General features: G+C 39.2%; 1 protein-coding gene across 6 annotated transcripts in view; it reads left to right on the plus strand.

The window, feature by feature from the left end:
• WDR60 (WD repeat domain 60) overlaps positions 1–26726 on the plus strand; it is a 61305-nt gene that overhangs the window by 18533 nt on the left and 16046 nt on the right. For 3 of the 6 annotated variants that reach the window (XM_030550114.1, XM_030550116.1, XM_030550115.1), the window contains 14 exons: positions 282–349; positions 1310–1636; positions 3460–3524; positions 5438–5498; positions 14253–14318; positions 15462–15506; positions 16947–17151; positions 19258–19360; positions 20427–20556; positions 21191–21302; positions 21632–21726; positions 22040–22169; positions 23172–23344; positions 23852–24014. In XM_030550114.1, the coding sequence (XP_030405974.1) occupies positions 282–349; positions 1310–1636; positions 3460–3524; positions 5438–5498; positions 14253–14318; positions 15462–15506; positions 16947–17151; positions 19258–19360; positions 20427–20556; positions 21191–21302; positions 21632–21726; positions 22040–22169; positions 23172–23344; positions 23852–24014 (1743 nt within the window). Of the gene's footprint in view, positions 1–281; positions 350–1309; positions 1637–3459; positions 3525–5437; positions 5499–14252; positions 14319–15461; positions 15507–16946; positions 17152–19257; positions 19361–20426; positions 20557–21190; positions 21303–21631; positions 21727–22039; positions 22170–23171; positions 23345–23851; positions 24015–26726 lie in introns of those variants that run through there. The other 3 variants (XM_030550117.1, XM_030550118.1, XM_030550119.1) reach the window with 3 other exon arrangements.

Consider the following 26726-nt stretch of genomic DNA (forward strand, 5'->3'; position numbering starts at 1 on the left):
TATTTATTATACTGTTTTATTATTTGTTAACAATAAATCCACCCCCCCCATCCCCAAAAGGTGGTAGATTTGAATTTTATACAATGTGTGTATATATTCCATTGAGAGAAGGGTGGCAACTCTGTCTACTTGCATTAACATTTCTGGATTCAGTGTCCCTGTCACTGAAATGTGGAGTACGTGCCACATACTACCAGTGTAATGTGTCATGTACTACACTGGCGGGATTTAGTGTAATAAAGAAAAATGTCTTCAGTAATTTTGTATACATATATTTTTAGAGCAAGCAAACATAAGGGATGACGTGAAAGAGAGAAGACATACAGAAAGAAAAGTAAAGGAAGGAAAAGTAAGGAAATGTTTCATAACAGCATAAAATAAGGTGAAATGTAATGAATAAATTGGATAAAACTCCAATACCTGAGTAATTCAAGAAATGTATTTATAGCAGGCTCACATGTAAATAGTTACAAAAACCCAGTATTTGAACATAATTCTTTAACTCTAATTTAATCTTATTAAAAGGGAAATGTCCTCTAACTTTCAACATGAAAAGATTTAAATTTTATTTGTTTTTAACAGTAATATTTAAGGAGCTATGTTCTTATTTAAACATGCAGCTATCATTTATTTTTGTATAGCATTTTCAAACAAGTATATTGCAAAATGTTTAACCTATTATTTATTAATGTACTTATTACTAATGTATTTATTTGGCATTGTAAGTGTACATGATGCTTTACCACAGATTATGTGCTAAAAAACAAAGAGCAAAATGTCTGCTTGAAGAGTTCATACTCTAAAGGGGAGTTTACCATTACAATCAGGGGCGGCTCTAGACATTTTGCCGCCCCAAGCACGGAGGGTCTGCTGGTCCCGCGGCTTCAGCGGACTGCAGGAGGTCTGCTGAAGCTGTGGGACCAGCGGACTCTCCGCAGGCATGCCACCGAAGGCACCCTGCCTGCTGCCCTAGCGGTGACTGGCAGAGCACCCCCAGTGGCTTGCCGCCCCAGACACGCGCGTGGAGCGCTGGTGCCTGGAGCTGCCCCTGATTACAATCAGGTTTACAGTCTCCCAGAGGAAGTATTGGAAGCCCCATTGCTAGTGGAATTAGAAACTTCAATGGACATAACATGTGACAATATATTGTGTGGAGAAATCCTGTACTATCAGGGAGATGGACTAGACGACCTAATATGAGTATCCATTCCTGATTTCTAGAATCATAGAATTCTATTACTTCTAACATTTTAATTACAAATCTTTGGAGAAATCTCTAACTTTTTTTTGTATTATTTCCTTTTTCCAGAAAAGTGAGAGCAAAAATAGTCTTGGCGAGTTTTTAACAAAGAAAGATGAAGAAGGTGGATATAGACACAAGTCACACAGAGATCAAGAACTGAATAAAGACAGAGGAAGGAGTCATAGTGATAAAAGAGAACATTCAGTTAGGAGAGGAAAGGAGAGACCTTCAAAAGAAAGAAGCCATGAATTGTTTGTAAAGGATGGGGAAGAAAAATATGTGTCAAGGAGACCTAAAGAAGGATCCTCCATTGAAGACACAGAAAGACAACTGAGCGAGAATAATGAAAAAAGACAGAGGGAAGAAAATGAAAGAAAGAAAAGAGATCTTAAGGTTAGTTTTTGTAAAACTTAAAAGTTATAGTTAACATATTGTTCAGATACCTTCTTATTTCATCAAACACCCATTCTGCCTTGAAAATGTTTTGTTAAAATGCAATAAACAAATATTGATCTCTGGTGAGGTGAGCATCCAGAGATATTGACTCAGAAGGTAAATATTGAATGAATTTTTGCCTGAGGAGATAATAAATTTTGATATTTCCTGAAATGTACATACACTCACATGCATTCTGAATGTCTTCTTCACAAATGCACAGTCTGACAGTTTGTTCATTGGGACCCTGAATTTCTTATTAAAATGCTGTTAGAGGTCCAGAAAAACAAATTGGCTGGGATTTCCAAAAGAACCCAAGGGAGTTAGGGGGCTCAGATCCCATTTAATTTCAGTGGTTGTTGGGCACCTCAACTCCCTTAGGCTTCTTTGTAAATCCCATCTATTATTAACATGTTATGAGACATTTGTTGCCTCCAGAGCTGTGATTGCCCAGCCCCTCTTTCTCTCTGTATCTGCCCAGGAGTTGGGAGAGCTTCTGTCCCAAATGGTGCCCCTGGAATTGGGAATGGGGTAACTGGGCTACTGGTGCCAAGTGCTAGATCCAAGGGTTGTGGGGAGAGCACAGCTCAGTTCTCCAACCTCACCCCTTCGCTGCTGCTGCTGCTCTAACATCTCCCTGGTGTGTCCAGTGTAGTATGTGATGCTGCTGCTGTTTTGACAGAAATGTAAGCCTAAGGTTGGAGTGTTCTGTGATTTTGGCATGCTGCCAACATTTTTCTGCATGAGTGAAGAAAATGGTAATTTTTAATCTGATTTGAATGTCATGGGTCAAAAAATCACTTTTGTAATACAAGGGGATTCGTCCTGCCAAATATCAAAGGCCTGCTGCAAACGATGGAGGTGTGAGAGCTTCTCAGAATAGGTTGGAAAACTCCTTTGTAATGGAAAATGTAGGCAATCTTAGCATAGGCATTGCTACCATCTCCCCCTATAATTCTGTGTTTTCATAAGTGACATAATTCAGATGACTATCAGCAAATTTTTCAGGGTTTGTCTAGACTTGGAAATTTGTTGATATATCTATTCCAGAATATATAAGCTCTTATGTGGACACTTTGAGCTATTTCAGTAAATTTACAAGTGTGGACAAGCCTGTAGTGTACAGAAATTAAGTGAGAAATCCCACCCTAGCAGATGCAGCATGAGAAGCAGAGACAGTGGCAGAGCCTCTGCTACAGGGATTCTTCAAAAAGAGTCGGAGGCACATGCAGTGTGTACATGCAGCTGAGGGCACTGTAAGCTTCCATCAAATATGTACTGATGAAAGCAAGATATGTTTTAATCCACAGTCCAAATAAGTCAGCCAGATTCCCCTCAGGTTCTTGAGCATTATGTGATGATCCAGGCCTGCTGGTTGCACAAATGAAAGATATTCACAATCCCCTCTCTTCCCTTTGTGCGCAAACACAGCATAGTACAGGATGTTGCCTTAAGGATCACTTGCAAAAGTTCAGCATTTTCAAGAGAAGTTCTCTGTACATATTAAGCATTTCTTTAATTGATGTGTCAGCTATGTATTTTCTTTGCTTAACATAATTACTTTCTCTTTGCTAGGCCTCATGCAGAGCTTCCTACAAGTAATGGAGCATAAAAATGGATAGTGCATGATGACCCATGATTTGTTAATTGCATATAAGTGCTTCTCAGCAACCTCTTATATTGTTGCTAATAGTTGATTACAAGTTCATATACATTATTTCTCAGAAGATTTCTGACAATGTGAATACTATGAATTATGCTAGTCTTTCAATTTTTTACAGAACAGTGAGCACAAAAAACAAGGAAAGAGCTTAAGAGAAGAAGAAACCAGCCTTCAGCATGAAAGGTACACTCATATATTTAATATTATTATATATTGTACAATATATGTTGTTTGTATGAAAGTCACAAAGAAAAGGTACAGTTCATTACCCAAACATTGTTAAGCTCATTGTTGTCACTCAATAAATATGTTTTGACTACAGATAATTTATAATGTGCATTACAATCTTTTGGGAGGCATTTTGAACATTAAAATTATTACAAATTCTATATATTATGCCCTAAAAAGGTGATTTGTTAAAAAGCGTATTCGGGCTCTCTCTCCTGTTGAATTCTTTTGATTTTTGGTTCAGAGCAGTGAGACACAGGCTTGCAAAATATAGATTAATTTGATCCTGGTACTTAAATTGTGAGACAGTTCAGGAACCTTCAGAGCCAGACATCTATTTGTCTGTCACCTGACAATTTATTACATAGTCATGTGGATACATGGTAAACTGTGAAGCACACCTTTTATTGTTTCTTTGAATTGTAGATGTCCTTCTTAGCTGCAAGTCTGGCATGGTGTTTAAATTATTAATTAGATAGCAACTTCAGGGCTATACATACAGATTTCCAAGGAAAAGGATCTAGTTTTATCATGATGAGGGATAAAAGATCTGAGTGATATGCATAAATTATTTCCTCTAGTGATCATGGAGTTTACACATACATACTAAAGGTAGAATATAGTTCTCCTTGTATTCTTTAGTGAATCAGCCATGTCAAATCCTTACACAGCCTTCTGGAATATAACTCTAGACATACTGGCAGGCAGAATTCTCATTGCTGGGTTTTAGCTTAGCTCTTTAGTGAAAGACTGGCAGGATTTCCTGACTTCTGAGGGTGGTGAGGTAGTACACGAGCCTTCATCTGACATCCCTACTAGGTATAAATGCGGTGCCTAAACATTCTAGTCAGTTCCTCTTGATCTTGGCCAGTTTATCATCCTGGGACTTTTGCCTCCTGTACATCAAAGTTAATGACTGTAACATTGCCAGAGCAGTATATATATCTATCGGGGTGGTACAAGCTGGCCAGCAAACAGCCTGGCTTGCTCTCTTTCTGCCACCTCTATTCTCATAGACAAAATCACTTTAAGAGTTGAGGGAGTGCACCAGTCTTTCACTACAAAGATATGATCCAGGAGTGAAGAAACTTGTCAGAATGTTGTCTTCAGAGAAGCAGAATTATAGGCAAGTAATCTTTCTTTCTGACTTTAAATTCTCAAGCCCATATAACTAAAGGGGTTTCTTTCTCCAGGAATGTGGGAATCCATCCTACTTGTGTTTTCTCTTCTCTCTTTCTTCAAACCCTTAAGACTGTTCCATAATATGTCTTGAGAACTGTCCTTTTACTTCTGATGAAGAGGGCTGGACGTTCTCCATTTGAAATCCATAAACTCTGCCTCCAGAATAATTGGAGGGACAGTAAAGAGCAGCACAAATTGTTGCTTTTCTTTTCTTCTTCAGGGGCTGACTGTGGTGCCTCCTCACTTCTCCTAACCCCAAAATGAAGGACCAGGTTTGAATGTAAATCTCTTCTCTCTAGCATAAAAGAAAATTGCCAGGCTTGGGCCATTTTTGATTTACTGACAATGATGTCAGTAACACTCAGTAAATGTACAGGACTAACTCTTTCTTCTTAGCTTTTTCAATAATTACCACTCAAGGATAGCAATAGGACATGTCAGGCAGTGTATCGAGGCAGTGTTCGTGCAATTGTTTGCTGTTTGATCAGTTGGCTCTTGGTTCACATCATCACCTGAGGCCTGCAGAAAGAAGCTACAAATACAATGGCTGTTAGGTTTTGTTGCTGAAGTATTTAAGTTTATTGGAAGGCTTTAGCACTTTTTAATATAAAATAACTGTTTTCCCCCAATGCAATATTTTCCTCTGACTTAATGCAGATTCAAAGTGATATTCCGTTTATTTCTAGGAATGCAAGAGATAAAGGAAAGAGCATTGAAAGGGGAAAAAAAGAGGACACAAGCCAAAGGGTAAAACTATTTGTTTTGGAGTATTAGAGTACAAAGATTCTTTTAGAATTAGCAATATAGTATAGTAGTTACTATATGTAATGCAACTAAAAATTATCACAACACAATGACATGATTAAAATAGATATGGTAATTGGTATGTATGTTAAAGATTTCTTAAATAACTTTGATGTTTCAGGATGAAGTATAGGAAAATTGATTTATTCTTTATTAATGTGCCCCTCTTACAGAGATACCTGCTTAAGTGCAGGTTGCAGGGAGGTGCCTGTTTCTGCTAGTGATACACAACCAGGAATTTCTTTCCTGAAGTTTATCGGCTTAGGCACCTAAGATGTTTCTTGTGAGAATGTCAGGCAGGCTCCTATAACTGAACCCAAAACAGTTGGAGGAGGAGAAGGTGGAATTTATCTTACAACATTTAGCTCAGAACACTCACCTGGGATATGGGAGGACCCAGGTCCATTTCCCCTCTCTTCCTGAGGGGGAGAGAGGATTTGAACAGGGGCATCTCCCTTTAGGAGAGTGCTCTAACCATTGAGCTGTTGGGTAGTCTGATATGGTGCACCCTCAATTTCTCCCATTGAAGCTACTCCACTGTGGATAAATAATTAAAGAATAAGTGGCGCAGGGGGCTGGACCCTTTGTCTACTACAGCTCAAGTGAGTGTCCTAACCATCAGACTACAGAGTCACTCTTCTCCTCCCACCCCCTGCCACCCAGTGACATGCCCAGAGGCAGAAATTTTGGTGCCAAGGGAACTTTTACCTTCAAAATTTAGGCACCTGCAGAGTTTGGTAGGCAGTTATGGGTTGCAGTGGAGCCTAACATGGGGACTTCAGTGCCTATTAGACCTAGCTGCCTAACTCTGGAGTGTAGGTTCCTAAGTGTCTTTGTGAGTCCCACCCTAACTCGACGTTTTTTCAAAATCTTGCACACTTGGGAAAAAATCCCTCCAAAGGTGAGAGAAGTTTCTAATGATACATTGCATGAAAAATCCATCTACTTTTATACAATATAAAAATTCCATTCTTCCTCTAAGCAGTTGATATAAGCAGAGAAGATGTGATTTTAGCTAAATAGAAAGAAATTAACATCTTATTCTATCTGTCATGAGACCCTCAATGTAATTCACAACTATCCAGTAAAATAGTTGCCACAGAAAGGATGAAAAAAATTAAAATATACAAATAATAGGATCAGGGCTCATGTGGATGAAAATAAATTAGAGGAATTTTCCAGAACTGATACCATAACAGTTATTTACTTATTTCTCCCAGGTTTGTATACCAGTAATTCACCAAGACAGAACTTTTAATTATTGAGACATTTTAGAATATTTCAAACAGCAAGATTATGGAGAATAGAATTCTGTAATGTTGAGATTATATCTCAGAAGCATCCAATACATCTAAAATTCTGTTTTGGAATACTGTGCTGGCATCTACATATGTAGAATTATGCTCCCTTCTTTTTGGCAAATAGATCTTGTTCCAGCACCTGTTGAAGTCAGTGGATAAACTCCCATTGACCAAAGTGTGTCTAGTTCAGGCCAGAAGTAAAGAATGATGATCAAGGATGTATTGTAAACCAATTAAAAAGAAGACATTTATGAACCAGTGCCATTTTAAAGAAACCTACATAATTTTAGTAAGTGGGTTTTAATAGAATATTAAATGCAAACCTTTTTTTAATGCAACATTAAGATTACATTGTTATTTATTTTTTTAAAAGTGAGGTCATAAGACATTGAGGAAAGTAAAGAGTTAAGGTTCCTTCAGCAGTGTAAACTTTCTCACCTGGCACTTATGTAGTATTTTATGAGGTACACTTGACAAATAATAGAAATAGGACATGCTGCATATGTACAGCGTGGACAAGCCAATGTTGCTGTACGTACCGTGGCCTTGAAGCTTGGTCTGATCAAACTGTGCTTGGCGCAGGATCTCTGGTCTCCTCCAATACAGGCACCATCTGATGCCTGACATGTTTCTAGATGTAACTTAGTGAGGCCTCAGGGTTGCATTAAGCTATACCAGTTGGTAATAAAGCCCAAGAGGCCAGGCAGGAATAGGAACTTTTTTGATTATGTATCATTGTATGTCTCACTGTAGGTGCACATGTGCTTCATGTATACCGGATCAGAGTCTTTTGAATAGCAGTGTTAATCAGGGCTCTGGATATGCCCTGTGTCTCCTCATACTCCTGTGCAAAGGCATAGAGGGTGGAGTGAACACAATCCTCCTCTCTTATCATCTGTGACAGTGAGATGTAACCTGGCAAGTACCTGGCCCACTAGTCTTTACCTCTGGCTGGTAAACTTCAGAACTCTTCTGACTCCTCTAGAAAGAACTACTATGAAATTGACCCATCTGAACAGAATTTTTACAATCAGATACCCCTATACTGACCCCAACGTACATCGCATCCTATACAGACCTCTCTGTAAAGGGTACCTAAACATAGTGGATTCTAAACCCATGGGCTTCAAGCCCTGCCCTTCCTGTAACAGATTAACTCCATTAAAACATGGACATAGCATGTGGCACTTTTGTGTTAAGGGAGACCCATACAGCAGATAGATGCTTGGCATGCCAGTCACTCTCTTTGAGTAACAAAAATAAGTTGCAGGACTTGTGATTGAAGCTTCACCTACTGGAACAATCTATGAAGATCTCTTCCGATCTGGAGGAAACAAATACCAAACAAGCCAACTGCATTGAGGACCCTGGTTAGCAGACACACAGTGCCTAAAACCAGCATGCAGAAAATGGCACAGAGAAAAGACCTGGCACCTGCACTCACTCAGCTGGCACTGAAACCCACAACATTGACACCAATGCCAGTATCTCTCTTACCAAAGGCTGGCACAAAGTGAGTCCGCCTCAGACACACATGCAGAAACTCTAGAGTGCAGTATCATCCGACAAGGATAGACCACATAGGGTCTCTGTGGAGAAAACCACTAAGCCGCACATGGCTTTGAGGGCTATTATTAGAGAGAAGCCTACCACAGCAGCATAGAGAAAAATTTCACTAACACTGACCCCAGCACTGGTGACACAAACTTTGGTTTTGATGCCTACAGTCAAACAAAGTGTGCCAAATGAGCTTCTGGAAGAACTTGAAATGACCTCTGTACTGAGGCACCTATTGATACTGGTGCAGGCCCTGGTACCAAAAGTACCATGTGCCTTGATCCCATCCCTAGCGGAGATCTGGTTCTCCTGTCCAATACCAGGACATATCTTCTCATCTTCAAGTAGAGAACCCTTTTCTCTGAGGTCTCTGGGCGATACTATAGAAAAACTAGTTGACTCTCCCTATATGGCTTAGCTGCCATCATCTCAGGAATGGCATTAGACTGACTAATATCACACAAACCAGGCATATCCTTATGGCATGCTGCTATGGCCTTATTGGGCTTACTGAAGGCTGTCCTCATATGCTTCTCAGAGATGATCTCTACTACATTCTAAGAAGAGAAAGAGATCATTCTCCTGAGTAGGATCCCTGACACCAGATAGAGAGGAATACTAAGAGCCACCAGACCTGGAGCCACTGCAATAACAATATCCTATTTTACCACCTTAGAACCTCTCGTCTTCGTCTTCCGATAAAGAAGTGTCCTCAGCACCAGTACTAGTGCGGGATGACTTCAAATCATTTCAAAAACTGCTTATGAGAATTGCAGAAACTCTAGAAATAGAATTATCTATCATACAAGAAAAATTTCATAAAAGTTGTTCCACATATTGACAACTTTCAGCTCAGCCAGGATCATCCTTATGATAAATGAAGGACTGCTCAGTCCCACTAAGGCCTTATGGCAGACACCTGCCATGATAACACCCACCACAAAGAGAGTGGAAAAGGAGTACTAAGTTCATGAAGAGGATCCATCTGATGAAGTGGGTATTCACCCACGAAAGCTCATGCTCCAAAACGTCTGTTAGTCTATAAGGTGCCACAGGATTCTTTGCTGCCTATCCTGAACCTGAGGTGATTCTTATTAAGTCTCCTCAGGTTTAGGCTATGGCAAAGACCCTCTTTCTTCTTCAAGATAAGGAAATACTGGAAATAGAAGCCTCTTGCCTTCAATTCTGACAACACTTTCTTGATGGCTCTCAGACAAAGTAACGAAGCCACCTCTATTTGTGAAAGGATCTCATGAGAAGGGTCCCAAAAGAGAGGCAGGAACAGGGAATGAGGAATGAAATTGAATAGGGGGGCCATTAGCACTAATCTCTAGGACTCATCTTTTCAATGTTATGGCAGACTATACTCGGCAGAATGGGACAAGGAGGTTTCTGAAGGTCATGCTCTCTGGGCTGGTACAGCTGGGGCTCCTGACAGGCCCATCAAATTTGCTGACACACTGCAGAAGCCAGGTGCATTGCTATAGAGGAGGAAAGCTTGGGACCTGTTATATGTAGCTTCCTTCTTGGCATGATTATAACATTGCCTGGTATAATGATATGGCATCCTGTGTCCTCTCTGGGATGAGATTTTTCTTGTATAATACATAATTCTCATCTCCAGGAGGTAGCTCTTCTTGTCTAGAGTCCATCGTGACTCCCATGAACTCTGTTTGTGATGGTATGAGAGATGATTTCTCATAGTTCACAAGGAGTCGTAGTTAGGGAACAGAGAGAAGTCACACTCTAGGGGTGTTGTGGTCTCGTGCTGAGACTGCCTCTGCCCCTGGGACTGCCCTGTCAGGTCTGGGTAGACATGGATTCCCTTTCTCCTCAAATGCATTGCCAACACTGTCAGGTATTTTGTGAATACTTTTAGTGCTGTGGAGAATTCAAAGGGCAATACTCTGTACTGGTAATGGTTGTGCCCAACCATGAATTTTAGGTACTTCATATGGACCAAGCAGATAGCTACAAGGAAGTATACATTTGACAGTTCCAGAGCCATGAACCAATCTTGAGCTTGAGGAGAGGGAATGATGGAATCAAGCATTACTATCCTGAACCTGGCAGAGGCAGTCTCAGTACGAGACCACAACACCCCTAGAGTGTGACTTCTCTCTGTTCCCTAACTATGGCTCCTTGTGAACTATGAGAAATCATCTCTCATACCATCACAAACAGAGTTCATGGGAGTCGTGATGGACTCTAGACAAGAAGAGCTTACCTCCTGGAGGACAGGTTCTGGGGTCTCGAGTCAATGATAAACGACCTAAAATCAAATCCGACGATGATGGTGTCTCTGGGGCAACTAGGCCACAAATCCGTGTGTACGTATGATGCCACTTGCCAGACTTCAGTGGTCGTCCTTATAATATGTCTGAGATCAGTGTAATCCCCTCCCAGTATCACACAAACAATAGAGTCAGAGTCCCACCCTCTGTCATACAAGTACTCGCCTCGTGGCTGGACACAGAACATACGAAGAAAGGTTCACTTCTCACCCCATTCCTCATGCTGATGCTCATTACAAGAACCATCTGTAGATGCAAGGAACTTGGTTCCAGGATGATTTGAAACTATATATGAACACCCTGGAACTCAGGGGAAGCCAGCTGCCATGCATAGTATTCCTGCTGGTTTTGTGGAACTCCACAGTGCAGATTTTGACATACAACACATGCACAATGCACTGCATAAACCAGTAAGAAGGGGCATGGTCATCCCCTCTCTGCCAGGAAATCATCAAGCTGTGGACGTGATGTCATCACCACAGGGTAACCACCACTGTCTCTCCATATTCCGGGAGCCAGCAACAACCTTGCAGGATTCTTAAGAAGACATAACCAGCCATGAGTGTTTGCTGCATACATCTAGAAAGCTGGTATATTCTTGGGGGGAACTCCCACAATAGATCTGTTCACCACTGAGGACAACAAATGCCCAAACTTCTGCCCAGGAGTGGGGGGAGTATGAACCTGGGCTTCTTGCCAGATGCCTGCCTTCTGCAGTGGTGTCCAGAGCTCTTATACACCTTTCTTCAGATTCCCCTGATATCCAGAGTCAGACAGGACAGAACCACACTGATCCTAATAGCTTTCTGTTGGCTGAGGCAATTTGGACTGTCAGACCATCTACATGTCTGCTTGGTCTCCCATCCATCTCCTGATCTCAGAACAACCATCAGATGTTGCACACAGACTTGCAGTCATTGCATCTGACAGCTTAGATATTGGCTGATGGAGTACCACTGCCAGACTGTTATTGATAGGTTCTAGAAATTCCCATACAGTGTGGAAAACCATCTGCTAGGAAGACCTACTCCTCCAAATGAAAACATATTGTAAGATATCCAATATACTGGTGCCTCTGTTGCAGTGGTTCTCGACCTATTTACCATTGTGGGCTGCATATGCAGCTCTCTATTTGTTATGTGGGCTGCATACATACAATATATATACACCACTTGTATGGCCTTGAGGATATCACATGGGCTACACCTTGCTTGAGTTCAGATTACTTAAGATCCTAGACAATATGCTACACTTGAAGCATGCTGCACTGACATTTAGTTCTCCCAAAATCCACCTTGCAGCAATATCAGTGTGTTGTAATACAAGACAGCTGTACTTGGAATCATAGATTATTAGGGTTGGAAGGGACCTCAGGAGATCATCTAGTCCAACCCCCTGCTCAAAGCAGGACCAATCCCCAACCCCTCAAGGATTGAACTCACAACCCTGGGTTTAGCAGACCAATGCTCAAACCACAGCTGTACTTGGCTGTCATAGCTGGCGATATCAAGATTCCTTAAGGGCCTTCTTCCCACCTATTAGAGACGACTCCTACGTGGGATCTTCACATCGCCCTCCTAAAACTCATAGAACCTCCATTTCAGCCACTGCTGGATTGTTCGATATATCATCTTATCTTTAAGACAGTGTTGCTATCACTTTGGATAAGCTAGCTCCAAGCCCTTATGCCTGGACCTCCTTACACATTCTTTCATAGGGACAAGGTGATGCTAAGACCACACCCTAAATTTATCCTTAAACTTATCTCAGTTTTTCACTTAAATTAGTCTTCTTCCCAAAACCACACTTGATGCGGAGAGAGAAGAAAACAACACACTTCGACATTTCAAGGGGTTTGCTGTATTATCTTAACAGGACTAAACTTTTTAGAGTATGTCCTCAACACTTTTGGCTATATCTGGCTCATTGAGAGGCCAACGCAGCTCATCACAGAGAATATCTAAGTGGATTATGCAATGTATCTTCACCTGTTATTAGTTAGTTGGTGACTCTCTCCCTTCAATCATCAGACACATTCCATGAGGAGACAGGCAGCTTCTTCAGTCTGCTTTAGAAACTTGCTAGTGTCTGAGATGTTAAACAAACAAACATGGAGCAACCCTCTGACTTTTGTTAAACATTATGCCCTTGACATAAAGGTTAGCTCTGATGCCGGTTTTCACCATCCAGATTGGATACTGCTTTCCAGTCATCTACAGCGGAATGCATGCTTACATGTACTCAGAGAAGAATTAACAATTACGTACCCTACAGTAACTTTGTTTCTTTGAGATGTTGTAGTCAGTGTGGATCCCACAACATGCCTTCCGTCGCTACATTTTGGAGTCCTCAGAAACTTGATCTTTGAATTTTGAGGGAACTGAGAGAAGTTTGTGGCCACACACCCTTTATCCCACCATGTGAAAGCATGACGAGCCACAGGGCATGTGCATGGCCCCAACAGACACTGCTATTCACAAGACCCAAGCTCACATACAGTAGTCGCATGTACCCCTAAAGTGGAATCCATGCCGACTGCAACAAAGAACCACACTTACTGTAGAGTAAGTAAATTATTTTTCTGGTCTTTTCCTTTGCCTCATGGAAAGGCAAGACATTACATACAGAAAAATTGTGTTAGTGTAAAGTTAAGACTGCACAGTAAGTAGTCAGCAGTGAAAGATTAAGGCTATCATGCTAAGCTTAACACTGCCCCCTTGTGTGAGTGCATTAGTACAGTTATAAAATTTGTGATCACATACCTTTTATCATTTTTTTCAAGCTTTGTTTTCAGAAATATTTTTATTTTTAGTTACTCTAAACTAAGTTGTACCCTTAGACACAACTCTGTGGGAGGAGTGGTGCGTAATATACACTGCCCCAGGAATAATGTTGGGAGGAATTTTGATTTAGCATCACAATTCCTCCCAAATGTTTCTTAGACTTGACATAGAGCTTACTTCGGTATAATTTACATAGCTACCATCTCTTGCAGAGGTGGATTTTTTATGACGACGGGAGGACTCTCTCTTGTTGGCATAGAGAACCTTCACCAGATGTGCTTCAGTAACACTTTACTGTAACACTTTTAGTGTAGACTAGCCGTTAGAGAGAGAGGGAGAGTCTGTGTGTGTGTGTGTAAGGTAGTTATTATCAGATCTTAAATGGGTGCAGCTTACTTCCCTTCATTTTCTGAGCCAGTTCTATTTGCCACTGTGAGTGTGTTCCCACGCTTGTTTGCATCTGGAGAAGCAGCTGGAATGCAGGCCCTGCTGCACACAGGTATCAGACCCAAGATCCACATAGCTCTAACAAAGCTGTATAGGAGCTGGGGTTGGAGTCTTACTACTCCAGATGGCTGTATTAGGTTTGTCCCAACCAGCCTTTCGAGTCTGTAAAGTACATTGAAGACTGCAAGCATGATATAATGCTCAGTATTAAAAATTATTAATACTAATATATTTACAATCAGATCTTTCAGTTACTTTGTTCAGAGGCACATTTCACTTCTTTTCTCATATTGTTTTTATATTTTGATTCATTAGCCACACCAAGGTGAACATGTGTCAGCGTGGAAACCTATGCAGAGGGAAAAACCTGAGGAAGAACCTGTAAGGACAATTGATATTTTTTATTTTCTCTTGATTTCTTGAGAGCATGAAAGTATCAAATAGCCTTCCTTGTGAGTTAAATTCCATTTGCTTTTTTTTCATACAATTCTGCATAGTATTTTTATGTAGTTCAATTATTGTACAATTATCAAAAACTGGCACAGACTCTTGTATTGTGGGAGACAATTAGACGATTTTAACAGCTATTGAGAAACCTAGGTTTTTATTGCACTGAAAATACCTGACCCTACCCAGTAATTTGTAGGCCATTGATGTGAATTGTCAAAAGTGCTGGTGTTGTATTGTACATTTTTTCATAAATGCACAATTGTATTGCTGTTTTGAAATCTTTTAAAATTCCTTTCATTCTGATAGTCAAAGTTATGAATAAATAAAACAGAATAGCAGGGGGGGGAGCACAGCTATAAAAATTAAGATATTGGTACATGTGTCACTCATTGCTTTTTTTTAAGCATATAAGGGCATTTAGAGAGAGGATAGCTTTTGGAGGGGAATGGGTTAAGGACTGCAGGCACAGCTACTCCTCGTCAGTCATTTCAGTAAGAATAAACTATTCTCTCAGTAAATCCAGTATTGTGTTTAGCTGAGATTGTAATGTTGTTAGATGAAGTTATTATTAAATGAAGATTTATTGTTTGCCCACTAATCCATGGCTTTCTTTTTCCTAATTCAAATTCACAATTGGATTACTTTATTACTAATCAGCTTTGAACCCAGTTATAATTAATGTAGCGATAGGAATGTTCCTGTCTAGTTCTCTGAGAAATAAGGCAGTTTTACTCTTTTGTTATACCAATATGAAAGTTACAGTAACTTTGTGAGGGGCTTTGTTGAAAGTATATACAACCAGCACATTTAAGAAAAGAAGCTGTTATTCATAGAATGTGATTCAGTTGACTACTTTTTTGTGTCTTAAATTGTTGTTGTATATCCATCATCACCACCTGTTGCTATATAGTTCTGTAATTCCATTTATGATTTGACTTTGTAGTAATTAGTTTTACAAATATATTTTTTAATTTTATTAGAGAACGTAATTTCACTATTTATGTTCTGGCAAATAAAAGATTGTAAAGTTATATAATGGCTTAATTTATTCCACTGTTATATTTTCCCTTCTAGGAAATCGGTGATGATTATTTGACAAATTATGAAGATGATTTTGAAGTATGTATAAGTTTATTCTTTTTGTAATAATTCATAAATGTAACTTGTGTTTGCTGTAATAACAGATATAGCCTGGTTTGTGTTTTAAGCTTTTACTTTTTTGGTAACATTGTGGCCCTTTCAGACTTCTTGCCAGGCTTTTATCTTAATCAGAAGTTAAATTTCTGAGTCTGGGGTGGGGGTGGGTAGAACAGGGGGCAACTTTGACTTTCCATTAGAAGACTGCAAAGGATCATCATTCTGTCTTACTAGATTTCAGGTATTCAACCTTTTTGAGTAAAAGTCTTGAATTTTGGCCCACTCACTTGTTATGGACTGCTGATTGTAAGAAAAACTCAAATTTGACATGTATGTCTGACATGTCAGTAGGTCACTAAAATGTGTTCAGTCTTTTAATTTACAAAAATTATATTAATTTCTTTTGTTGGACTTGCAGTTTGGTTAGAAGAATAAAATGAGGTTACCAGCTTTATTTACCAGAATTTAGCCAAGAAAATTGTGTAAAGAAACAAAATATGCCTCAAGGAGGTTTATTGCTAGCCAAGTCCAACTAAATTGTAAACTGTGGTCATCTAGGTCTGTGTGTGAAATCTTGGCGCCATTGATTTCAGTCAAACCCAATTTTATGTTGTATGTATATGGTATGTCTCTTTTGACTTCAGTGGGACAACTCTTGTGCTTAAAGTTAAATATGGGCCTAAGTCTTTGCAGGCTTGGGATCTTGATTATTTTTTTAAAATGATGTCTGTTAGAAAGTGTTTAAGAAGTTTGGATTGTCATAGTCCTAGCATATATAGATTAGTGGGAAAAGAGAAGATGAAGTGAAAGATGCAAAATAAGTACATTTTATTCATTGGTTGCAGAAATAGAGATACTTATTCTATCATTAATATGACCATTTTATGCCATGTTGCTATAGTATACATAATGGTGTGTGGTGATACAAAGGTTTTATTGGCATGAGTCGGGGATGACTACTCATATGTGCAAAGCTACAAATAGTCACGCAGCTCACCTTAAACAAATGTCCATAAAACAGTTATAGCACCACACACCAGCTCATACATTGTTATGATACGTACTTTACAGAAATTCTACTTTACTAAGTTTTTTTTTTAAATGGTACTGTTTTTTAGTTCCAAGACACTGAGTGTGGCTTATCCAGATAAGCTTATCACAAGCATTTAAGAGAATGTTGTTTATTTAAATTAAAGAATTATTTTTTAAAATGACTCCTGATAGAGTAAATATGGCCATTTCCATGCATCATTGCTCTTGAACTCTTTTTGCTCTTCACTGTGTTGAGCTATAAGATTTTTTTTTTAAAGCATCTTTTAGAAAAAGACAAACAGTATTTTGATGCAGGCACCAGTAATATGATTTAAATTATTTAATTTAATTTATGTTTAACATTTATTAAAACTAATATTCTTTTCAAAGGATTATGAAGATGATTTTGATGATGATGATGATGAAGACAATGATAGTGAGGCTAGAGACTCAGAAGAAAGACTAAGAGAGATCCCTGTTTCTAAAAAATCAGAAATAGAAGAAATTCAAAGAGCAATTAATGCAGAAAATGAGAGGATTGGTACCTTACTACCAAAGCAAATTCAAAAAGAACGTGAAAAGGAACCAAACGTGGGTATGTGATTGAACTCAGTCTTTTAAGTGTTGTTATTAAATGCATAGCAGCTTTTGTGCAAACAAGATATTTCAACTTGTTCTAAAGATCTCCATTAAAGGCAAAAAAACTAGTGTTCTGAGTAAATCACTTAGCTTTGTGGCTAAACAGCATAACTTTAAAATAACTAAGCAAAACTTCAAAGATATTACTAATGATTTCAAATGTAAAGTATACAGGCCGAGACTTAATAACTCTGTTCCCTCATTTGGAGGGCTGGGAGAGCTGTAGATCATTAGATATAGAATCATAGGACTGGAAGGGACCTCGCAAGGTCATCTAGTCCAGACCCCTGCATTATGTTTCAGCTTCCTGTGATGCCACCCTCCCAGTCTTTCAAAGGTCTTAACAACATCCTCCAGCAGAAAGAGACAAGTCAGGACCTGATATTTCTTATGTTAAAAACAAGAAAAAAAATTTACTGGTGGAAAAAATATAAAGTTATGATAAAATTATTATAAAATATAAAATAAAAATATTAGTCCTGCCTTGAGTGCCGGGGTCTGGACTAGATGACCTCTCGAGGTCTCTTCCAGTTCTATGATTCTATGAAAAGAGCACAAATACAATTTTATATTTTTGGTTTATAATTCATCTTTTAAGTATATTTTTGGTGTGAAAAGTGACTATATAAAATGACAATCTCTTCCTCAACAGATCTGCTTAGTTTATTAATTATGTCTACCGTAAGGCCCCAATTCACCTTCTCACAGTCCAACCATGCAGATTACAATGTTGGATTGGGTCTATGAAAAGCACTTTTATTCCTTTTTACTCCTCTTAGTACTTCAAGGCCAATACAGCTATGGAAGAGTGACTGAAATGCTCTCTGGATCATGCAACATCAGCTGAATTTTTAACTAAAGTCTGATTACAGAATCTTTGTCAGAACTCAGCTTGACTTTTAGATTCCAGGTTGAGTTAGTATTAATTTGGCCATTAGAAAAATCATCTTATTTGTAAACTGAGTAGATTTGATCTAATTATTAGAAGGCAATAAATGTGGAAATATGAGTCCTAATTTTTAGTGCATATGCGGATTAAAAGAGGGCCGATTTTGTGAGAGCCTTCTGTATAAGAATCAATATATTGTAGTGCAGATTTCCTGTATTCCTTGCAGAAGCTCACGATTCCTGCTTCAACTTCTACTGTACACTGTTCTATAGATGAGATTTGGAAGTTACCTTATAACATCTGCTGCACAAATTTTGATTTCTTGTAAATTGTAGAGTACTCTATGTATTTTGACAAATCATTTTGATTTAATGTAAACTACAAACCACTATAGCAGTGATACTTAGCACTCCTATAGATTCTTACATTTTAAAAGCACTTTACAAACATCATCTAACAAATCTTAGCAATCTTCCTCTAAGGTAGCTAAATATTGTCGACTCTGATAGTGAATCAGACACGGACGTCAATTAACTTTTCAAAGCCCACATAGTGAGTCACTGGCAGAGCTGGAGCTAGAATTTAAGAGTTCATGGATTCTAGCTCTTTAGTTGGTTCATTGACTAGATTGGCTTTAGAGCAGTAGTTTTCAGCTTGTGGCTTATGTCTCCAAAGGACTGCAACGTGTCCTCTCCATCAGTGAGTCCGCCTCAGCTGTAGAAGCCAACCTGCTATTGGGAGGTATAGTTTACACACCACCTTGTGCCAGCTTGGCTGAAACTGACCTAATAATCACTATTTAAACAGGGCCATCTTAGAGGCACAGTATTGTCACTGATCCTTGAACTCTTAATGTACATTGGGGGATTCTTCATGGTGAAAGGAAGGGACAGTTTTAAGAGGGAAGAAACATTTTCGGCACTGAAGATGACTGCTGAAATAAAAATCTGAATAGTAAAGGAACAGCAATAAAGGAAAAAAGATTACTTGCTTTGTATTTGATAAAGTTATGATACCCAGTGCACCAGTCCTTTTCCTGCAAATATGTCATTACTTGCATAATTAATCTTTGGCAGCTGGAAATCCTACGTTTTGTTGATTGCTATACTTCCTGCTATCTGATGTTTTAATGTTTTATTTATTTCACTCACAAAATTTTGTAATATCGTACAGAGAGGCAAGATTCTCCTGCCAGAGGCTCTATCTGTGGAATGTTCATGGATTTTGAAACAGCAAACCAGCGGCAAAGTAGCCAAATTATGGCCACTAAACAGAAGTAAGCAGCATTAAAAATTCACGCATGTGGCTGTTTAGGTAGCTCACCATCTAAAATGTAAATTATTTTCATTGTGTTTGAAATACTCTTAGTAATATTTTATATATAATTATTTAATATATAAATAATATTGTGTATAATAATTGATTTTACATGTGATGAAGGATTGCTTAATCAACTACAATGATTTGGTTTAAATTAAATCCCATTTGCATGCTTTGTTTTAAATTAAAGAAATATTAAAATAATTTCTCTGAGTAAGTGTAACAAAGAACAATCAATTCTGTTCTATAGAATCTATATAGTGTGGGATTGTCTACACAGTCCACAGCAGAGAGCTTCTCAGACAGGGTCAGCAAACTCAGAATCGCATTACTGCACTAAAAATACCTGTGTAGGTGTTGCGGGTCTGCCTGGAACTTAAGCTCTGAAGCATAGGGAGGGAGATTGGCTTCAGAGCCTAAGCTCTAGCCAGGCTAGGAGTCTTGCTGTCGCAACCTGTGTAGACTACTCTGTGCGTACACAGGAAAAACTGTGAATATTATTAACTAATAAAAAAAGCATATTGACGTGGCTTTAGGAGTACTTCCCACCGTCCTAACTATTTGAAGAACATAAAATGCATCCATTATATCACAGGAAGGGTAGTTTTTCAAAGCTTTTCAGTAAGGTCTGTGAGTTAACATCACCTTGAATAGTTGAACACAAACACTCCTTAGCTATTAAAAGTTTGGATTTAGGTATACCTATAATAATTAGAGTCTAATTAGTAGTATAAGTTTCCCTAGATTTGCTGTCAGGTCTTGGATGTCATATATGATCTTTATCCTCATGTCACAATAAACTAGAATTCCTAATATTGCTGTTCCTTGTGTGAGTTTCTACACTGATATGCATTTTAATATCAGTGGGCATTGATATGGAACTCCATGCATTTGCTTGGAGAGGTGAATAGATTGCTAGATCTGTAGTATGTTATTATGTAATGTCGTTTTCCTCTAAAATGGCATGGGTTCATACAGGTTTTGCAGCTTAACTATTTTTTGTTTTGTAATTCATTGTAAAGGAAACGCAGTTCAGAACTGCTCCGGCTAATTGACCTGGACTTCTCAGTAAGTTTTTCTTTACTGGATTTGCCTCCAGTGAATGAATATGACATGTACATCAGGAACTTTGGAAAAACAAACACTAAACAGGCAAGTACCTGGCTTTTAAGACTATATAAATCCTGAAAGCTGAGATTCTTTTCCTGGAAAATGATTTTCCTCCCATTAGTTACATTAGTTAGGAGGGTGGTAAATGTCAACACTTTAATTACTTTTGCCAAGAGAATAAACATGTCAAGAATGACCCCTAATTTTTAGAGGAATTTGTATATGAAGTGGGAGGATAGCGGGAAACAGGAAGCAAGGCAATACATAATACATTCATAAATATTTTTAGATGACTAGTGCTTATTAACATAAAGGACAGCTGCAAAACCACAAGAATCTTCAGAATATTTGCAAGAGATTCAAGCTTTCTAATATTTATCCTAAACTAAGCTTGTCAAAGGCATTAAAATACTTTGTCTATTCTTTGTCTTCTGGAATGATAGATGTTTTCAAAGATTTGATTTTAAACATGAATAATAAAAAATGCATTTACTCTCAATTTAATATGTAGCACGTGTGTATGTATTTAGAAACTAACTAACAAACAGAAGACATTAATATTGAATGTAATAGTTTTAAAAAATTACTGTTTATATTAAGTTTCAGCTATTTGGTGGCAGCAAGAAAGTGCTCAGAGTTGGCACTGTCATGTTAATAATTTTATTTTTGTATTTAGGCATATGTTCAGAGCAATGAGGATAATCTTGAGAGAGACGTTCAGACGGATGAAATAGAGACTCTAGAAAAATGGACACAACATCCAGGAGACAGTGTACTTGTATCTGGAGGTGAGTAACCCTTTGCTCTTGTTTATTTAGGGCCGTAAATACTTAAACTTCCTCTCCTTCTTTTTGACTGCTGCTGTTAGAGCATGAAATGAGACAGACTGCTATTATTTATGTATATATGTATTGATTGATTGATTGATTGATCCCTGCTTCTGCTGGAAAGAGAAGTATGCCCCTAGCAGCATCTCCAAACTCAGCATCGTTGCTGCTGAAGAGAAGTTGCTGCTGTGATCCCTTCTCTTTCTCAAATGTTTCATAGAGCATGGAACTTCCTTTAGTAGTTGATTTTGTATGTTGGTGCCTGTTTGTAACCTCATATCTTTTTACAGGTCCCAGAAGCAGCAATGATGTGTCTACTGATATTGTTGTAACACCTAAGATTGATTCACAGAGATTAACAAACTTCCTCCGGTCTGCTTGTCAGGTACGTTTTTACTTCATTAAGTGTGCATATCTAAAATGTGGGAGAAATGAATCACTTAAAATGCCTGTCCTTTCTAGGTACACTTAAATAATATTCATTACAGGTGAGATTCAACCGTGCAGAGGGACAGAAAAAAGCATGTGTAAAATATACATCCCTCTTAGACCATATTTTGCAAAGTAGTGAAGTTAGCAAGAGAGTTGATCAAAAGCTATTAAACTCATCAAATAGTTTTGAAAGTTGAAGATAGCAAAGTTGAAATATAAGAATGGTCTTTTTTATCTCTATAAATGTAATTAATTATGTTTGAAAGGTGATTGCTGTTTTGCTTGAGGAAGATCGAGTTGCAACACAACCCAGGTGGAATCTAAGATCTCGACAAACCAGTCTGTCTATTAGTGATAGCTGCTTCCAGTTAAATACTAATCTACCTTTTCTCCATGGTAAGAGAACTTTATTGCACACCTTTTAGTGGACAAATTGAACTCCTCTTCTTTACATGAAGTGCTATCTCTTGTGCTTGACTGATCTGTGGAGAGCATGTCAGGGTGTAAAGGTGAGGTAAAGCTCACATTTGCATTCCTCTGATCCTGCAGTAATTCTGTGTAGAGCAGTTCCCCATATGCTGGTTTAGAGGACCGTGGCTACAAATAACCACAAGAGACCAAAAATGAAGCCAAGAGTCAGTATGTCATAGGGGTGGCCTGGCCACACCTTCTTTTCTTTAATATACTGTATTTCTGTCTCTGAAAGATCACCCTTGCACTGGAATGATCCTCCTAAGGTTAGTTTGAGCTCAATTTACTTAAAAATGTTAGGCAAAGCAACCATGTTGCACTGCTAAAATATGGCTTGATGTGTCTAGAACACAACACACATGGAAGACATTGTATTACCCTAAAGCTGTGTCTTTCTCTGTGCAAACTACAAAAATTTAAATGAAAAAACTAAAACTGTCATAACTGGGTGAAGGAAAGACCTACTGCAACATGAGATATGCAAGAAAAATCTTGTTCTGACAGATGCCTACATTTCTACATCTTGTACCCTCTCCTCTTCTGCCCATTCCCTGGTTGAGATGTTAGTGTCTCTTCCAGCATATACCATAGTCATCTCAGACTTATTAATGAGAATGCCAGGGCTTGGTTATGCTCAAAATAATAGTTCTTCAGATTCTTTGCCTCCAGGCAGTGAGCAGAGCAGTGGCTCAGTTTTCTATCCAATCCTGTTCACTTTCCTCAATTAAAGCCAATTTTAGGACAGGAGAGAATGGTTTTCTCTCCCTCTCCCTATGCCCTCTTCTTTCATGCTCTGGCAGCAAATGCACTCTGCCAACAATCTTAAAATTTTCTTTGAAATTGCTTGTTAATTCCTTAGGTTGTGGCTGTGGCAACTAATTACTTTCTGTGATGTTCAACAAGTTTTCCTTTTTTATTTTGACTTAGGCCGAAAAGTGTCCTGTTTGCACATCTCTCAGGTTCAGAGGCAGGCATTGCTTTCTGTTCACGGTTTACCTGAAAAGCCAGGTGCTATTCAATTGGACAGGAAGTACATCGTATGTGTATGGAATGTCTGGCAGCCCTCCAGTCCTCAGAAAGTTTTAGTTTGTGAAGCAGAGGTACAGTTCCTAGTCATTACACAATTGCCTATTCAATGAGTGATTTTTGGATGCATATTATGCTGTTCTGTCCTGGTATAGTGTATAAAATTTCTGTATAAATCCTGTACGGTTGAATCCAGTGAGTGAGACAAAACCCCCACTCTACTCCACACTCTGATATTGGAGAGCTGAGAGAGGGTCTACGTTCACCCTGACTCCATTTTACAGATTTTTTTTTTTCTTTTTTTCCCTGGGTAAGAGGTTTCAAGGAGCCACCTGTCTCCCCAGCCATTCCTATGCAATGGAATTATACCTATCAGCTTTGCAGTTGTGGGAAGGGACAACACAGCAATGCTCTGGAGAGGAGATAGGAGGATTTCTGCAGCCTACGTTGGCCTGCCACAGATCCAGCATCTCTAGCTTTTCTGGACTTATGTGGGTTGGCGGAACACAGATATATTGAGCGGATCAAGTCTTTAGCTCCCTTTCAGTTATAAACCTAGTATATTTGTTCCTACCTTATAGGTGTCATGCTGCTGCTTTAGTCCCAGTAAAGCAACTTTAGTATTTGCTGGAACAATGGATGGTTCACTGGTAGTGTGGGATCTCCGAGAAGACTCAAGGATGCATCACTGTGTGAAATTAAATGAAACTGACTGGATTTTTAGATCTCCGACATTTTCTACTGGTTAGTATGAGATGTGTTTTGAACGATCTTTTCACATTCAGTTAAGGTGTCATAAATAATGGTAAGAAATGTTAGCTTCTTGCTAACCTAGTTTGGCCAAATCAGAGGTGATATATAAGGTGGTAAAAGTTACATGTCAGTAATGAGTGTAAAGGAATGTCAGTTGCTGTAATTTACACACCAAAGCATTAGAATAGAGAGATGTATCAGGAGAGCAGCTGAGCATATATCTCCACTGCAGGTGGGCGCATGCATCCCAGCGTGGGTAGACAAACATGAACTAGCTCTGCTCTAGCCAGCACACTAAAAATAGCAGTGTGGCCATGGGCAGTGGTTTGGGCTAGCCACTCAGGTGGCTAGCCACCCGAATATAATCATACTCAGCCTCCTGGGTGGCTAGCCCAAGCCTCCACAGCTGCACTGCTATTTTTAGTGTGTTAAAGTGTCTGCCTGCCTGCTCTGGGAAGCACACTCCAGCTACAGCATAGACATACCTTATGGGGGAGTGTACATTAAAATAGGCTACTCCCCTATTTAAGTTGCATAATGAAGGACCAGATGAGGTCATTAGCTAAATCAATTTAGCCTCCCTTACACTCACTTTGACTCCCTCATGTACCTTAACATACATTTAGAGTTCTCTTATTCCTATTTATAACCCCACTTCTTGACATGAGTGGGATTTTCAGGAGCATCTAAGTGACTTAAGAGGATAAGTCCCATTGACTCTCTATGAGATTTGTGCTCTTAATTCTAATACTGTACTTCTGAAAATCCTACCTGTGTAATTTATATCACCTCAGAATTTTATCCGATTACTGTAATATTTGTGGTGGGATTATCTCTCATAGATTCATAGATTCTAGGATCAGAAGGGACCAATGTGATCGTCTAGTCCGACCCCCTGCACAAAGCAGGCCACAGAACCCTACCCATCCACTTCTATAACAACCCCCTAACCTATGCCTGAGTTATTGAAGTCTTCAAATTGTGGTCTGAAGACCTCAAGCTGCAGAGAATCCCCCAGCAAGTGACCCATGCCCCACACTGCAGGGGAAGGCGAAAAACCTTCAGGGCATCTGCCAATCTGCCCTGGAGGAAAATTCCTTCCCGATCCCAAATATGGCGATTAGCTAAACCCTGAGCATGTGGGCAAGACTCACCAGCCAGCACTCAGGAAAGAATTTTCTGCAGTAACTCAGATCCCATCCCATCCAACATCCCATCCCCAACCACTGGGCATACTCATCTGGCGATAATCAAAGATCAGTTGCCAAAATTAGGCTTTCCCATCATACCATCCCTTCCATAAACTTATCAAGCGTAATCTTAAAGCCATATATGTCTTTTGCCCCCACTACTCCACTTGGAAGGCTGTTCCAGAACTTCACTCCTCTAATGGTTAGAAACCTTTGTCTAATTTCAAGTCTAAACTTCCTAGTGTCCAGTTTATACCCATTTGTTCTTGTGTCTACATTGGTACTAAGCTTAAATAATTCCTCTCCCTCCCTAATATTAATCCCTCTGATATATTTATAAAGAGCAAGCATATCCCTCCTCAGCCTTCTTTTGGCCAGACTAAACAAGCCAAGCTCTTTGAGTCTCCTTTCATATGACAGGTTTTCCATTCCTCAGATCATCCTAGTAGCCTGTCTCTGAACCTGTTCCAGTTTGAATTCATCATTCTTAAACATGGGAGACCAGAACTGCACACAGTATTTCAGGTGGGGTTTCACCAGCGCCTTATATAACGGTACTAACACCTCCTTATCTTTGCTGGAAATACCTCGCCTAATGCATCCTAAAACCGCATTAGCTTTTTTAACGGCCATATCACATTGGCGGCTCATAGTCATCCTGTGATCTACCAATACCCCAAGGTCCTTCTCCTCCTCTGTTGCTTCCAACTGATGCGTCCCCAATCTATATCTAAAGTTCTTATTATTAATCTCTAAGTGCATGATCTTGCACTTTTCACTATTAAATTTCATCCTATTACTATTACTCCAGTTTACAAGGTCGTCCAGATCTTCCTGTATGATATCCCGGTCCTTCTCCGTGTTAGCAATACCCCCCAGTTTCGTATCATCCGCGAACTTTATTAGCATATTCCCGCTTTTTGTGCCAAGGTCGGTAATAAAAAGGTTAAATAAGATTGGTCCCAGAACCGATCCTTGAGGAACTCCACTAGTAACCTCCTTCCAGCCTCTCTATGACGATTTATTGCCCATGTATCTATCGGGCATTGTAGCAACATAAAGTCTTAGGGAATCGTAGTAAACTTCCACATAAGCTTGCATTGCTCATTTCTGTGAGTTTAGCACTGTTCAAAATTTGAGTGTGACTTTTGTCTTGGGTTGATTGTCAGGTCAGGCCTTTTTATGATGGCATTAATTCAAGGTAAATGCACATCAAGGATCACATCACTGAAAAAAATATGTGTGCTGATCTAATGTTTTGTAGGATCATCACTCCCACACCAGTGTCTTGGAGACACAGGCCCAAAGTCAGAGGTGCTGTGTAAGATGAAGTAAGGGGGACTCAGTTAGATTCCTTTAGACTTACTTGCAGTCATTTGCTGTTGTGTAATAGAGTCAAAGCTGGTGTTACTTACACATCGAAAAGCTAGCATAAGGTGTGGATTCAAGAGTGAGTGGGTGTGACCTACTTTGCTTAGACCTCCTGACCACCTTCTGTAGTGGGTTTTCTTCC

Source organism: Gopherus evgoodei, chromosome 2 (genome assembly GCF_007399415.2).
Source record: "Gopherus evgoodei ecotype Sinaloan lineage chromosome 2, rGopEvg1_v1.p, whole genome shotgun sequence".
Classification (NCBI taxonomy): Eukaryota; Metazoa; Chordata; order Testudines; family Testudinidae; genus Gopherus; species Gopherus evgoodei.